Genomic DNA, 15,194 nt, shown 5'->3' with positions numbered 1-15,194 from the left:
TCATGATAGACATTTGTAACTTTACCAACATAAGCGACATAGCCATCATAGTTTTTGTTATCAACATATAAGAAAACATTATTACATTTGAGGGACGGAAGACAAATGTTATTTTACAAGTTTTAGGCGTAACCTCACAATACATAAATATTTCCCTTGTTTCCTCAAGTTTATCTCATTATTTTATAGGTCTAGTAGCTATGTTCCCATTTTGATACAAAGTATATATAATGTCGACCTCAGAAGTAGTTTATGCAACTCAATCATCGTATACTCTAGTTTAATCTCTCTGTATATCTAGTAAATTAGCTAATATTTTTAATCTTATCAATCCTTTTATGATATTTAATTATCAAAGACACATTTTATAATGGAAAAGCTGGACCGAAAAAGTATTCGGGTGTAGTCATATTCCACCTAAGGCCTTAGATAGAGATTAAATCATAAGGAATAAATTAATTCTTGCAACCGTTTACGGTTTTTAGTATTAAATTTCAGCTTGATTAATGCTTAACAAGTTTTAACCATTTCAATTCTAACCAAACATTTTTTATTACAACATTTACTAAAATCTTTCTTATATAGTACACTTACTAATTCACTTATTGTTCATACACACTCATATGTAATAACGGATGCATATTATTAATAACTGAATGTTCAACTTAACTTATAGAACGTCGATATTGAAATTTTAATACCATTCTTCAATTACGTCAACTCATAACGCAAATTACGCCGTAGATTGTCTAATACTGAAGAACTATAGTATCATAATCTTTTAAAGGTTTCAAAATTGCTAATATGATGTCAGAGTCATTCAACGACCTTAGTAATAATATACCCAATTCAAGTACTATACACAATGACAGAGACAATGAAGAGATCAGAAACAGTGGCGAAAGGAATGAGGTTGAGCCGTTGCTAAGCAATAATACGTACTATAATCAAAATCCAGATATGGTTATTGAACAAACGGGTATTGGATTATATGAAAGTATAATATCAGATCAGAATCATGAGTTCGAAACTGAAGAAACAAGATGGCTAAGGGACTTTAGACTAAAGCATACACATCTACCGTGGCATAAGAAACCAAGTATATACTTGTTAAGTTTCGTAGTCGGCTTAATTAGTTTAGCTGATATAATGATTAAGGCACCAATAATTCCTTTACAAATGGATAAGATTTGTGAAGCTATACTAGAATACAATAATGATACTAAAATATGTGATAAGTCAGATGTTCAAGAAATTCTTTCGAAAGTTACTTCATTTTCCTTACTGCTATCTGGAATAATCTCGTTAATATTTATATCAAAATGGAATGCATTATCTGATAAAGTTGGTCGTGTGCCAATTTTTAAATGTATTGGTATAATTAAATTACTGGGATTATTATTGCAGATATATTCAGTTGCACCAAGAACAAAAGTTACACTTTGGGTATTTGTAATACCAAATATTATTGATGCATTTTCAGGAGGTGCCTTCACTATTATTTCGACATCAAATAGCTATATAACAGATATCATGGATCCTGAGACGGTTACTGTTACTATTAGTTTTATGATGAGCGTTTTATATGGGACAATTGGACTGGGTCCTCTTTTAAGTTCGATTTTAGTCAAATTTACCAGTAGTAACTTTTACGCTTTATTTTTCAGTTTATTTTTGAATTTGTTATATATATTGATTTGTTTTACCTCACTGGTAGAAACGAGACATCCAGAGGCAATGAAAAAATCAAACTTAGATCATAATAAAAGGTATAGTGAAATATGGGAGCAAACTGAAGAGTGTATTTCTAGACCTAATAATAATTTTATAATAAGGATAACAAGAGAACTAATAGGTAGACTAGTTTCTCAGATTTATGTGCTTCTATATCCTTTGAAAAATTTGTGGGCAGCAAGGGACTCAAATGGATCTATAAAACCCAGGATAATTTTACTAACCTTATTGATAATTGATGCTCTGTACGTCTCCAGTACAATCTGTACCATACCAACTTTAGTGCTCTTCACAACTTATAAGTATAATTGGACATCGATTGAATTAGGTTATTTTATTTCAATAACTGGGCTAGGACGATGTGTAGTACTTCTGCTCATCGCACCTTTTGGTTTACACTACCTGAAAAAGAATTACCAAACTAAAACAATAGCTGCTGATAAAATTGATCTAACGTGCATCAGATATCCTTTGTTTTTTGCAGCACTCTCTAATGTATTTATGCTATTTTATGCAGACGATATTCGTTCATTAATAATATTGGTCGTATGCCAATGTTTAAGTAGTCTGGCATCTCCTACATTAAGTGGAACAATGATAAAGTATTGCCCTTCACATAAAACTGGAGAGAGTTTCGGTGCAATGTCATTTGTAACATCTATTATTATTTTTTCAATTTCACCAATATATTTAAGCATATATGGGTCTAGTGTAACCACAAGACCTGAAATATTTTTAGTGATACCGTTAACCTGTGGTACATTGGCATTCTTATTAACATTTTTTCTTGCCTATTTAATGGGACAAGAAGAGTCTATGACAACGGAAACTGAATAGATGCACCTCCCTTACTGCAATACATTCTGATTCAATTCATCCGAGAACACGTAACTAATAATATTTTATACTATATGCAAATTAATTGATCATTATTCTCTTCAAGAGGCCATTTAAATCATTTTGAAACCGCCGTGTCCGTAACAGTTTACCTTTATGCAGGAGTCAGGAGTAGTCAGGAAAAGTCAGAAGACGTTTACCTTTTTAAATCTCAAATCAAGTTATTTCTGTAATTAATTAGCGTACATACTATTACTTGACACTAATTGAAAACATGATATTAAAGCCTAAATCCTATTTTTTAAACGGTTGTTTTATGGTCCCTTTTTTCAGGTAAGTTGCTATAATAACTTTTAATATTCAGCAAAGAACAATATTAATATGAAAAAAAAGGCGAAATAGAAATAAACATTTTATCTGATAAAAAATAACTAAGATGTATTTAAATAATTTCTGTAGTCGCAATATAAAGTTGATGAATTATTATTACATATCATTCATATTGCTTATAAAATATATCTGAATAAAGATATATATATATATTTACAGTTCATAGATTAGGTTAGAGTTTTCAATACGTTTTAAAATCACATCTTTTATTGTACCCTAAAAAAGCATTTTAAATTATAGTAGTCACTAAGAAATTAGCGATCATATTATTTTAACGAAAAAAGCATCATTTAATAGATCTATATTTTAAAGCTATTGCATCATAATAGATATACATTTGGATACATTTTCCAAAATTGAAAGCAAAAAAGTTTCTACTCACACATACGATTGAAAATTAATATTCCTCACTCGAGTTTTTACAAAGTCAAGTTTATTTCTACGTAAGTACCAAAATATGAGTTCTCAAGACACTAAACCTGATATTATATCCCACTCACCACAAACAAGAAGTAGATCATTGTCTGGTTCAATAAAAAATTTGTTCAAATTGTCTTCATCATCACAAATTAATAATGGTCCTCTCTCGAAACACGCAAGTGACCGAACAGACAATAATACTTTACCAAAAATAGTAGAATCAAAAAAAGATGATTTAATACTATCTAAAGAAGTTCCTGTTAGCTCAAATAACTCACCATCATCCAAATATGTTAGTTTCTCATCAGACGAAGAGGGTCCTGTATTACAACGAGTACCCGTACGAAAGAACACTGTAAAATCTTCCTCCAAACATCCTACATCTCCAAGATATTCTTCTGATGGAGGCAATAGTACTGAAATTTTATCGAAGGTTGAAGGATCAGTCAATACTCATTCTAGCAGTTCTAGAGACGCTTCAAGAAAATCAAATTCTGCTGGATTAAACGAATCCGACTCATCTGATAATACTAATAGACATATTGATTCTATACTATCTTCTGACAGTAAAAGTTCTATCCAAAATCTTAAACTTGAAGAAACAGTTACTAAGAATAAAAAGAATTCAATTCATCCCCCAAACCACCACGTTCCAGCGGCAAGTAATAAAGTCGTCAATGGAGTAAACGAAAGCCAAACTTCAGCTAAACTAGGGAAAAGTCTATCAAGAAATAATTCATTCAAAATACCATCACTTTTTAAAAGCACCAATGCTAGCTCAAATGGCAATACCCTTAACATCGGTAATGTAAGTGACATATCTAGATCGAATTCATTGTCTGGAGTTTATTCACCACTATCCAGAAAAAACAGTATCAGTTTACAACCTCGTAAAACAAAACCACATTCTGACACAATAAGCGTAGGTTCATTACAACCAGAAGATAATAGAGGTAAATGCATATTACAAGTTGAAAACTTTAAAGTATTTGAAAATGGTAGTCATGAACATAATTTAAATATAATGCAGGTTATACGCCCTTATATTGATAATGGACACGATGAAGCTTCCGATAATAGTGCTCACGAAACACACGATAATGTGAAACAACGTTCGGCATTTTCTCTGATAAGTATGTTTAAATCTCATAAAAATGAGGAAAACTTGGCAAATATTCAACAGGATCAAACAGTGGATAATGAACTTAAAAATGCATTTTCTTTGATAAGTTCCCATACTGGAGATATTCCAAAAGTTGTATGTACGTCTGACGTCAGTGATTCAGAAACACAAACGACTAATTCACATGATATAAAAGACTCGAATAATAAAAACGATTTAGGTGAATTATCTAATAAAATTGTGAATGAACATGCTGCAATTGGGGTAACAGAGTTAAAGCTGATTAATGAACTTTCTGAAAGAATAAATAAGGCCCTTTCAGGGAAGATCTCTGATGCATCTCAATTTAATCGAAATAATAAAGCTACTTTTGAACAGAAATTTGGTAAATCAGTAGGCGTAGTTCTTGGGCATGGTTCATATGGGACAGTTAGATTGTTCTCAAAAGATAGAATTGAATCTGATCCAGCATCGTTTCAATCTTACTGTGACAATAAAAAAATATTTTTTGCAGTTAAGGAACTGAAACCAAGATCTAATGAACATAAGGACAAATTCACTACTCGTATTACATCTGAATTTATTATCGGACATTCATTAAGTCATTCAAAAAATAGAAATGGTATTGTAAGATGTCATCCAAATATTGTAAAAATTATTGATTTAATGGAAGTTTCGAATACTTCATTTATTGAAGTTTTAGAATTTTGTCCTGCCGGTGACTTATATAGCATCTTAATTGCTAAGTCTAAATCAGGCATGACATTAAATCCGTTAGAGGCTGACTGTTTTATGAAACAATTACTGACCGGTATACAATTTATGCACATTCATGGTGTTGCACATTGTGATCTAAAACCTGAAAATCTTCTATTTCATTCTAATGGTTTGCTTAAAATTTGCGACTTTGGCACAAGTTGTGTTTTCCAAACTGCATGGGAGAAGACAGCGCACTTTCAATCAGGTATTGTTGGTTCTGAACCATACGTTGCACCAGAAGAATTCATTCATGGCAATGAATATGACCCAAGATTGGTAGATTGTTGGAGTGCAGGTGTAATATATTGCTCTATGGTCTTGGGTCATTATTTATGGAAGCTTGCTGTCCCTGAAAAAGATTCCCTTTACAAATCATTTTGTACAGAAATGAATGATTCGAATGAATTCTATGTTTTCGAAGAAATGAAACATATCAATCATGAAATAAATCGTTTACGTAAGATGACACTTTACAAAATATTTCAAATAGATCCTTCAAAAAGAATAACCATAGACCAGGCACTTGGTTCAGCATGGATGAGGAACACAAATTGTTGCATTCACTATAAACGTAGTATATAGGATAAGTGCAATAACTTTATAAAACAACGGGTCAATAATGCACTATGCTAGTAGAAAAAAATAGTCTTTGCACTGCAAAGACTATTTTTCAAAAATTATATATAAATATAAAAGAATATAGTTTTATAATATAAGTCTTTTAGTATCTAGCGCTAAAATGATTCAACTATAACTGTAAATTCAAATGCTATAAAATATGTTTAATGGGCTCCATTATATAATATACTTAATTCATTTTCAATTCTCTCGAGACTCCACCTTTTATCAAGATCCACAGTTAGTGATCCAATCACTATTTCGTAAAGTCTACCATTCCTCAAAGTCCTTGATTTCTTAGTGGATTCATCCACAACCCTTTCATTGTCACTTTCGCAAGAATTGCAGGCAAGTTGTAAAGATCTTCTATCAAAATTTCCAGCTTGAATGATTTCTCCAAGTCTTGAGTTATAATCATTCTTGAAAGGAAGTTTTCCAACCAGCATTGTATATATGAGGACACCTAATGCCCATATATCTGCAGGTGGGTCAATATTTTTGGAATTAGCCGATACTAATTCAGGAGCTGCGTAAGGTAAAGACCCAATATTTGTATGCGGATCAGGACCTTTCGCCATATTAGAATGTGAAATTGTGTGATCATGCTCTCCTATCGTAATAGTTGGTGCTCTTCTAATTCGATTAGTATTTAATTTTGATGTAGTTGATGTTTTAAGTGAAGGTTTCAAAGAAATCTCAGGCGTATTTGTAATCGATGTGTAAGATTTAGGGGAGATATTCAGGTGATGTTTTCTACCAGAGGAATGAGTAGAGACTGGCTCAGGCTTTAGAATTTTGCTTAGTCCCGTCAATCGTTCTGAACTACGTGAATTTAGATTAATTTGGTTGTTTAAATAAGCATCATTACCAACTGGATTACCTGCTGTATTTGCATGTTTTAGGCAATAGGGATCAACATTACAGTTATTAAACCAACTATTTTTTAAATTCCTTTTACGATTCTTTATTTTCGTATTATTATCAAGGTCACCGTATAATCGTTCATCATTTGTAATTGCTGAACCAAAGTGACAGCTCATACCAAAATCACAGACCATTACTTTCCACTTTGAATAATCGATAGAATCCTTTATTAAAAGACAATTTTCTAATTTTATATCTCCATGAACTATCATTTGGGAATGCATGTAACTTAATGCTTTTGCTACTTGTGAACAAAGTAATGCTGTAATATTGCAACGTTCTTCTATTTCAATTCTTGATTTTGAAAACTCATCCCAAGTAATCACCAAATCATACAATGTCCCGTCATACACTCTTTCGGTTAAGCAAAACATGGCGTAATTTTCATAGAGTTTCCAATTTATAAGTGGCAATATAAATTCATGTTTCAATTCATTCCATATCTTTACTTCCCGTAAAACTTGTTTTTTTAATTTCTCATTATTTCGAAAACGTATTATTTTTATAGCTCTACACTTTCCAGTTTTAAGATCAAAACATTCCCTGATCAATCCCCATGCACCAAAACCAATAATCTTCCCAAGGACATGATTTAGTATTTCTTCTCCTTTGTCATCTGGTCTACTCTCCAAGTTTTTAGCATTTGTTAATTCACTTATGCTATAACGTCTGTTTGTACCACTGGTTCCCATATTTGCATAGTTATTAAGTGGAGAAGCATTTGTGTCACTTATATCATTGAATGCATTTGCGTTGAAATTACTCTGAAATGAGGACTGAACGCTTGGTGAAAAAGAATTTAAATATTGTGACGCGACAGAGTTATTCATTCCGTAAGATGGCGAGATCAACTCAGGTTGCTGCTGTTGTTGTTGTTGCGATTGCTGATGATTGTTTTCAACACTAGACACTCTATTAAGGCATTGTAAGTTTCGTAAAGAAACATTACTTTTAGATGTTGTTAACATAAATTTCTTAATCACGTTCATCAATTGTTTGTAATTCTTTTCTGGTTTAAGTTCAATCAATAACTTCTTTCTCTGAGTGTACGGTAGCAACATAAAATTTCCAGGCAAAAACCCTATTAATTTCACGATTTCTTCAGGTCTCATTGCTAACTCCATCAACATTGAAACTGTTGTATTATTCCCATTTAAAGAATTTGGTAATACTGAAATTGAGGAAGATACTGATCTGAAGGAGTCGTTTGTTGCAGATGAATGTCTTCTTCCGGTGGTAGAAGATACCGATTTATATGTATATGAATTTGGATTATTACCATTAACAAAATAATCATTCGAGTAATATTTTGTCAGCATCTCAGAGTTTGGATTATCCAATTCTATTGCGCTCGGTTTATTTCCAAGTTTTAATTGACGATCTATAGCTAATGATGACAATGGCGTATATAGTTTATGAGGAGTTCTATTATTCGTCACTGATTCTCTCAATAAATTGTTTTCCACATAGTTTTGATTATCCATGAAATTCAAATCTATTGGCTTATAGCTTGGTTTCTCGGAATCAAAATGCTCTCTGCTACTCTTAGTATTGATATTTGGAAAAGGTATAGGTTCTACTTGAGCATGTGATTCCGTAAATATCATCGAATCATTTAAACTACTTAAACTAGCTGAACTATAGCTAATACTGCTAGGCGAACAGGATAGTTTATTATTACTACTGGGGGGTCTTACCATACTACTGCGAGGTATTAATGAATTTGCATTGTCATCATCGTTCAAGGCAATTTTCCAATTTTCAATTACATCTTTATAGTTCAAATCTGGTATATATTCATCGCACATTAATATTGATTTTGAAAACGTTTCATGCATTGGTGAATATGAATTATTATTCAGATTCTCACATCTAATTAATGACTCCCTTGAAGGTTCTCGTATATGATCTGATTTTTGTTTTTCCTGTCGTTTCGGAGATTCATTTTTGTAGTAATTTGTGCCTTTGAACTCTTTATTATAAGGTATTTCAATATATTTAAATCCATCTGATATAGATTTTGGACACGAGTCAGTAACAGTTCCAATTTTGTTAACTAAAGTATTTTTGGAAGAGGATCCCTGTTCTAGTGTATATAACCTTTTTGGTTTAAATGATAGAGTATTATAACTTTCTTCTCTTCTTAATTCACCGAACTCTTTGTTATTAATATCAGTGCAACTCTTAGTCAGACTATTAAAATTATTCTGCTTTTTATATAAGTTGGTACTATCCTTTCTTAAGTTTAAATTTGAATCCATTTGAAGGATATATATATACTCTTGTTTTAATTTTAACCAGAAAATAGTATTGTAGTGAAACGTATGTTTTCGATATACTCTCTTGTGCCAACTTTGATATTTTGTTAATTTGCTGTGACTTAAAGTATTTTCTTTATTATTAATTAATTTTTTTAAAAAAACCAAAATAAAAGATCGATTCTCAAACTCTGTGCTATTGATGTATTAACGATCTTCAAAGTAACAACAGAATAAATATGAGAATCAACTTCTATTATATATAAAATTTACCTTACCTTATGTCCAAAAAAACAAAATAATTATTATTTATTTTCTCTTTCATTTTGGTATGAGTTCAAATATTGTAAATTAATACCAAAAATATTAAATCACAATAAATACTTGTATAATAGTTTATTGTTTTTTTCTATATTATTTCAATAATAGCTGTTATTACAATAATTACTTTCAATGAATTTTTGTGTTTGTTGTTGTCTTTTTTTAATTATATATGTATAATGTATATATAATGATAAATAGAAGCAATGAAAATCAATACCTTTAACAAACTAATAAATGATATGATTTTAAAATATTGCCATTGAACGTTTCAAGATATGAATCAATATAATATAATACATATAAAGAAAACAAACAATAGGTAACAGTAACAAAACAAATTTCCCCACTATTACTAATATTAAGAAAATAATAGAATAGAAATATAAAAGTTAAGAGGAAAATGATCTACTTTTATATGTATATTTATTTGAATTGAATAGTATCTTTTTTTGGAAAGAGAAACAATATTAAAGATAGCGCGGGTATCCTTAAAAAATTAGGGATTCCAAAAGTTCGTTTATCTATATTTCAATCTGTAATCTGTAATCTAGAAATACCATTTTACCATTGTTCTATTCCATTCCTGGAGAAGAAGCTGTATCGCCTAGTTTATCTTATCTTATCTCAGCTTATCTATCCCTCTTAAATTTAATTTGTGCATTTTTTTTTATTCTTTTCTGCTTGCTTTCTCTAGCGTCCTAAATATGATGTATATCGATTTATTAAATACGTCTTGCCACTATTGTCACACATACTTCTTTATTCGGCAGGGTGTTCCTTTTCTGGTAATTTTAACTTATCCTTTGATCCTTTCGTTTGTTTTTTCTTGTATTATTTAAACTTTTTGTCTTATTTTTGTGTCAGATTAGAGAGAATGCAAAGAAAAACAAAAAAACAAAAAATAAATGCGGAGTAAAAAAAATGACACACTATGGTTGGGGAAACTGAAATACCTCACGGCATACAATGTGTTTTTTGTAGCGCCGTGTTACCTCGCATCTCTCTGGTTTTTGTTTCTCAAAATTGTTTTAGTCAAATTATCATTTACTTAAATCAGGAATTGTTGCTAGTAAATTTTATTTTAAGATATATATTTATTAATATATATATATATTTATATGTAGATATTCAATATACACTAAACCTATATAATTAGATATGCAAGTGTAGATCCATTTTATATCTTCTGCTATGCTCTTTTTATTATATTTATTGATTGCAAAAGAAAAAAAAATGAGATAAAATTTAAAATAAAAAAAACATACTGGGAAAATGTAAGATTTAAATATAAAGTAAAGTATTGCTGCTTCTTTTAATTTTCAAAATAAGAACTAATGTCTTCTTGAACGCTTACTTTTTCCTGGTCTGAATGGTTTACCTCTTTGTTTTTGTTGAGAAAACCCACTTACATCATTAGATGAATCAGCATCATTTTTTCTTTTAAATCTTTTCATACCACCAAAACCGTATTTAGTATTTTTGGCTTCTCTTTTACCATTTGGCTTATTTCTTTTATTATCAGCGCCGTAACCATCACGTTCCGTGGAAGCTTCTTCAATACCGACATTGAATTCATCATTACCGATTTCACTTTGCTTTCTCTTTTTCTTTAATGATTTAATTTTGTCTAAAGTATCTTTCTTTTCCAATTGTCTCTTTTGTAAAGTAGCAACTTGTACTTGTTTACCAAACTTCTTTAATTGTCTTTGCTTTCTAGCGTCTTCACGGGCCTTCTTTTCACTGGCCTCTTGAACTAATTTAGATTTAATTCTATCCATGTGTTCATCATTTTTAACCATTTCAGCAAAATAGTCCAATGGTCTTTTGAATGGTATTTTTAATCTCTTGAAATGATCACGAGCCTCTAATACTGCATCTAGGGATTGTTTATAAAATGCTAATTCCCTTTCAGTGTCATCATATATATCTTTTATACTTTCGTCACAATTTTCTTTAGAAGTAATAGATTGATGTTCTTGGAAAGAATGCTTTGCCCATGGTAACTGTATACGTTCTAAAGCATGGTTCATAGCCTTTGTATTATTGATTGTTAATTTTTGATGTGGGACAATATCAGCATCCGAATCAAATTCAACTTCAGATAAAGGAACATCTTCTTCTTTTTCTTCTTCTTCTTCTCCTTCCTCATCATCTTCTTCTCCTTCCTCATCATCATCTTCTTCCGATGCACTTTCAGCTAAACGGTCTAAGTCCAAATTTTGTTCTTGCTCATTTTCAGATTCATTGTCACTTTCTTCTTCCTTAGTTTTCTTTAATTCTTTCTTCAATTTTCTTTGTTCTTTCTTAGATAAAGTTTGACTTTTATATTCCGGCTCTGATTCTTTCTTAGATATTTTGGCTTCTGCTTCCTTTCTAGCGGTAGCAATAGCAAGATCTTCAGCAGTTACAGTGGTTACTTCATCAGTCTTTAATATTTCATTCTTTCTAGTCTGCTTCTCAGCTTCTTGCTTATCAACTTTAGCTTGTTCCTTTTGATGAGTTAATAACTCCTTCAATTTAAAACCTTTAGCCATTATGAATGATCTATTGGTACTCTGTGCCTACCTATGTTATAGTTACAAATTAATAATGTTTGCTTCATATATAGATATATATTAATCTATACATTTTATATAAATGTTATTATTCTAACACTTATGCAGGTAATGAAAATTCTTATCTCATCTCATCGCATCGCTTTTCTTCATCTTCTAATATAAAATTTTTCAGATTATTTATCATATGGTACGGGTCCAAAAAATGTAATTTATCAATGTTCCTCGTTAGTGGAAATATTTAAATAACTTTATTAAGAAAAAATTCGGGCAAATTAACACGGTATCAATATACCTACGGTAAATTGATTTTTTTAGGTGATAGTTTAAAATATTACAGAGAGTTGAGCTGTAAAACTATATGTAGCCTCCTTCTTTCAATTGTGTATAAATTTCTGGCTCGATATATTTTTCTAAACTTGGTCCATCATTAGACATGAATCCACCATCGGAAATTCCTTTCCTGCGTCTTGTTTTCATTAAGAAATCTCTACTCAAACTATCGTATGGTGCAGGTTTCAGTTTAGGGATTGGTGCATCGATATTTAAGACATCACCAGGTACCTTCTTCCAAATCTTGTTCCAAAAATGTAAGTGGCACATACCTTTACCATTAGTTGATAATCGCAGGTCAGTTTCAAAACCAATCGAATCAATCACCGGTACCTGGCCACGAATTTCAATCAAGGGAGTTCCATCAATTTTTAAGACACCGTATATTCTACCACCTCTCCTCTTTTCAAATAGCTCTTCTACAATTGGTAGTAATGAACTATAAACAACCACGTCAACTTCATAAATGGGTTCTAACAATATAGGTTTAGCAGTCAACATACCAACGTAACATGATTTCCTCACCATTGAAATTATTTCATTGGCTATGCTTTGATCACCATCATCTTCAATGCTAAAATTTAACAAACGAAATTGAATACCATTGATATTTTCTTCTGCCAAAGGGCCTTCATCAATAGCCCAATGAAAACCTTGTAAAATTTGAGTCTTGTATTTTAATAATTGATTTAAGTCCACTTCATCTTGCAAAGTATCATTTACAAAAGCATTTGAAGAATTTATGTCCCAAGTGTTATTAGCCGCCAATATGTCCCACCCATAATTCTCAGCCAACAATTTTGATAACTCTTCAGTATCTTCACGAACATCTTTTGGTATTTTATTGTTATTTAAATCCTTTACTAGATCAAAATTCATTGGTTGTGCACTAATGCTTAACGAAATATTTTCATTTGTGGAAGTTACTGGAATTGAAGCAAATGATTCTTCAGCACAACTTTCCGAAAATATAGTGGTAGGTGTAGATATTTTCAATTCACATTTCACATACTCTTCTCTTAAACTATACATTAGACAATCCATGTATAATTCTCCGTAACCAAGTACTGCGTGAACACCAGTGTTTTCGGAACGTGTTTCAGCACCAGGATAGTATTTATTTATTTTAGTTAGACCACTTAATAACATCGGTAAATTTTTATGTTGCATCGGTTCAATAAAAACTTTAAAAACAGGACGATTTAATTTAACGGCATTAGGAAATATTGGTACCTTTTCCATTAAACCACGATATAAAGTAGCTGATTTGGAATAAAAATTAGAAATACCCTGTATTAGCACTATATTACCTTCACCTGCCTCTGTAATGGGAATTATATATCTACCGCCCATAAGAGCAATCTCCTTTATTTCTACAAGAGGAAACTCAGACAAGTCTGCGTTATCAACACTCATTGAGTCGTCATACAATAGATCACTCGTGTCTATCAGATAAAGTTTTTCACCAGTTTTAATAGAGCCTTTATATATTCTAACAAGCGACCAATCTTTGCCATTAATATCTACAATTTGAAGGCAGTGTGCTAACAGAGATTGACCATTTTGGTAAGAATCATCTTTAATATTTGTAACGTATTCTATTTTTCGATTGGACAACTCCACTGGCTCGGATAGCATCGATAACGAATCTATTAGACCCTTTTGGTTTCTGAATATTTGTTGTAATACATGTTTCAAAAGCGGCTCTGGATCATAATGTAGCACATTAGTTGATATGGTAACGCCAGCCTCTCTCTTTAATAATATTGGTAGAGTTTCTCGGCTACTTGATAGGGTATGTGTAATTATTTTGTATAACGGTGTTAAAATAAATTCGACAAAAGTCGGCTTGCTATTATTGTCTTTTGGTGAGTTGGAAATTTTTTGATCTGAATAATAGTAGTTGCCCCATGATTTTTTAGTAAAAACTTCTTTTTCATTATTATTCATTTGGTCTTTATAAAAATATTCAACATATTCTTTTATAGTAAATGTAAAACCTAATTTAGATGATGCAAAAATTATGTTATTGAGCTCTGGAGAGAATAGTTTACTAGTAAATTTATTGATACTGTTCACAGTTTTTTTCAACTTTAAGTAAGTATCTAGTGGTGGTAACTTTAGTTCTAGTATTAATCTATCGATTTTATTCAATACAAAAATAATTTCAACATTTCTAGTTTCACATTGTTTTATAAGATGCTCAACTATTGAGGTGACACCTTCTACTATATCGATGCATATTATGGCATATTCAGTAGCCGATAGGGAATTATTAACTTGATCCATAAAATTAACATGTCCTGGTGTATCTAAAATGTTACATACTATTGATTTCTCTTCAAAATTATTTAACAGTAATGTAATACCATTTGATCTAATAGAAATACCTCTGTTAATTTCTTGTTTAGTGTTATCCATATATTTAAGTTGTTTCCATCCTTGGGTGTTTTTTGTACTATGTGGGATTCTCTTATGGCTATCAATTACTAATAAATCAACTAAAGATGTTTTACCAGAATGTAATGGGCCAATTACAGAAATATTTCTTACCCTTTCAGGAATATTACTCAAATTGATCATGTAATTTCTATCATATTTTGTTTTTGGTATATTATGCTTGTTCTTAGTAAAAATTGGATTTAAATTATTTTTTTTGTCGATATTATCCACCAGTTTAGTATCTCTGCTCTCCCTATCCTCTGTTTCTATCAAGACTTCCACATCATTTGGAAATCCAAAGTTTTGATTATCATTTTGAAAAATACTACTTGCATCGTCGTCTCTATTTATATTAATATTATTCTCGTTTTTAGTTTTGTAAATATCATCATCATTTACAGTCTCTGGATCAGAATAAATTGGATCCTCTTTTGTAAGATTACCAAACTCATCATAATTATCTAAATCCATGATAAG

General features: G+C 30.9%; 5 protein-coding genes across 5 annotated transcripts; 2 read left to right on the top strand and 3 right to left on the bottom strand.

Annotated features, from left to right (window-relative positions):
- Positions 1-804: 804 nt before the first annotated feature.
- TPHA0A02790 (uncharacterized protein) lies at positions 805-2,571 on the top strand (the record flags this gene model as incomplete). The annotated part of the gene is made up of 1 exon (XM_003683746.1): positions 805-2,571. The coding sequence occupies one exon, from the start codon at positions 805-807 to the stop codon at positions 2,569-2,571; it is 1,767 nt and encodes a 588-aa protein (XP_003683794.1).
- Positions 2,572-3,418: 847 nt separating this feature from the next.
- Positions 3,419-5,845, top strand: TPHA0A02770 (uncharacterized protein; the record flags this gene model as incomplete). Its single annotated transcript, XM_003683745.1, has 1 exon — positions 3,419-5,845. The coding sequence occupies one exon, from the start codon at positions 3,419-3,421 to the stop codon at positions 5,843-5,845; it is 2,427 nt and encodes an 808-aa protein (XP_003683793.1).
- Positions 5,846-6,045: 200 nt separating this feature from the next.
- On the bottom strand, positions 6,046-9,066 carry NNK1 (protein kinase NNK1; the record flags this gene model as incomplete). The annotated part of the gene is made up of 1 exon (XM_003683744.1): positions 6,046-9,066. The coding sequence occupies one exon, from the start codon at positions 9,064-9,066 to the stop codon at positions 6,046-6,048; it is 3,021 nt and encodes a 1,006-aa protein (XP_003683792.1).
- A 1,652-nt stretch (positions 9,067-10,718) lies between these two features.
- Positions 10,719-11,921, bottom strand: EBP2 (Ebp2p; the record flags this gene model as incomplete). The annotated part of the gene is made up of 1 exon (XM_003683743.1): positions 10,719-11,921. The coding sequence occupies one exon, from the start codon at positions 11,919-11,921 to the stop codon at positions 10,719-10,721; it is 1,203 nt and encodes a 400-aa protein (XP_003683791.1).
- A 378-nt stretch (positions 11,922-12,299) lies between these two features.
- SNU114 (U5 snRNP GTPase SNU114) lies at positions 12,300-15,188 on the bottom strand (the record flags this gene model as incomplete). Its single annotated transcript, XM_003683742.1, has 1 exon — positions 12,300-15,188. The coding sequence occupies one exon, from the start codon at positions 15,186-15,188 to the stop codon at positions 12,300-12,302; it is 2,889 nt and encodes a 962-aa protein (XP_003683790.1).
- Between the last annotated feature and the right edge of the window lie 6 nt (positions 15,189-15,194).

Source organism: Tetrapisispora phaffii, chromosome 1, assembly GCF_000236905.1.
Source record: "Tetrapisispora phaffii CBS 4417 chromosome 1, complete genome".
Lineage (NCBI taxonomy): Eukaryota > Fungi > Ascomycota > Saccharomycetes > Saccharomycetales > Saccharomycetaceae > Tetrapisispora > Tetrapisispora phaffii.
This window is presented reverse-complemented; position numbering and strand designations above follow the sequence as displayed.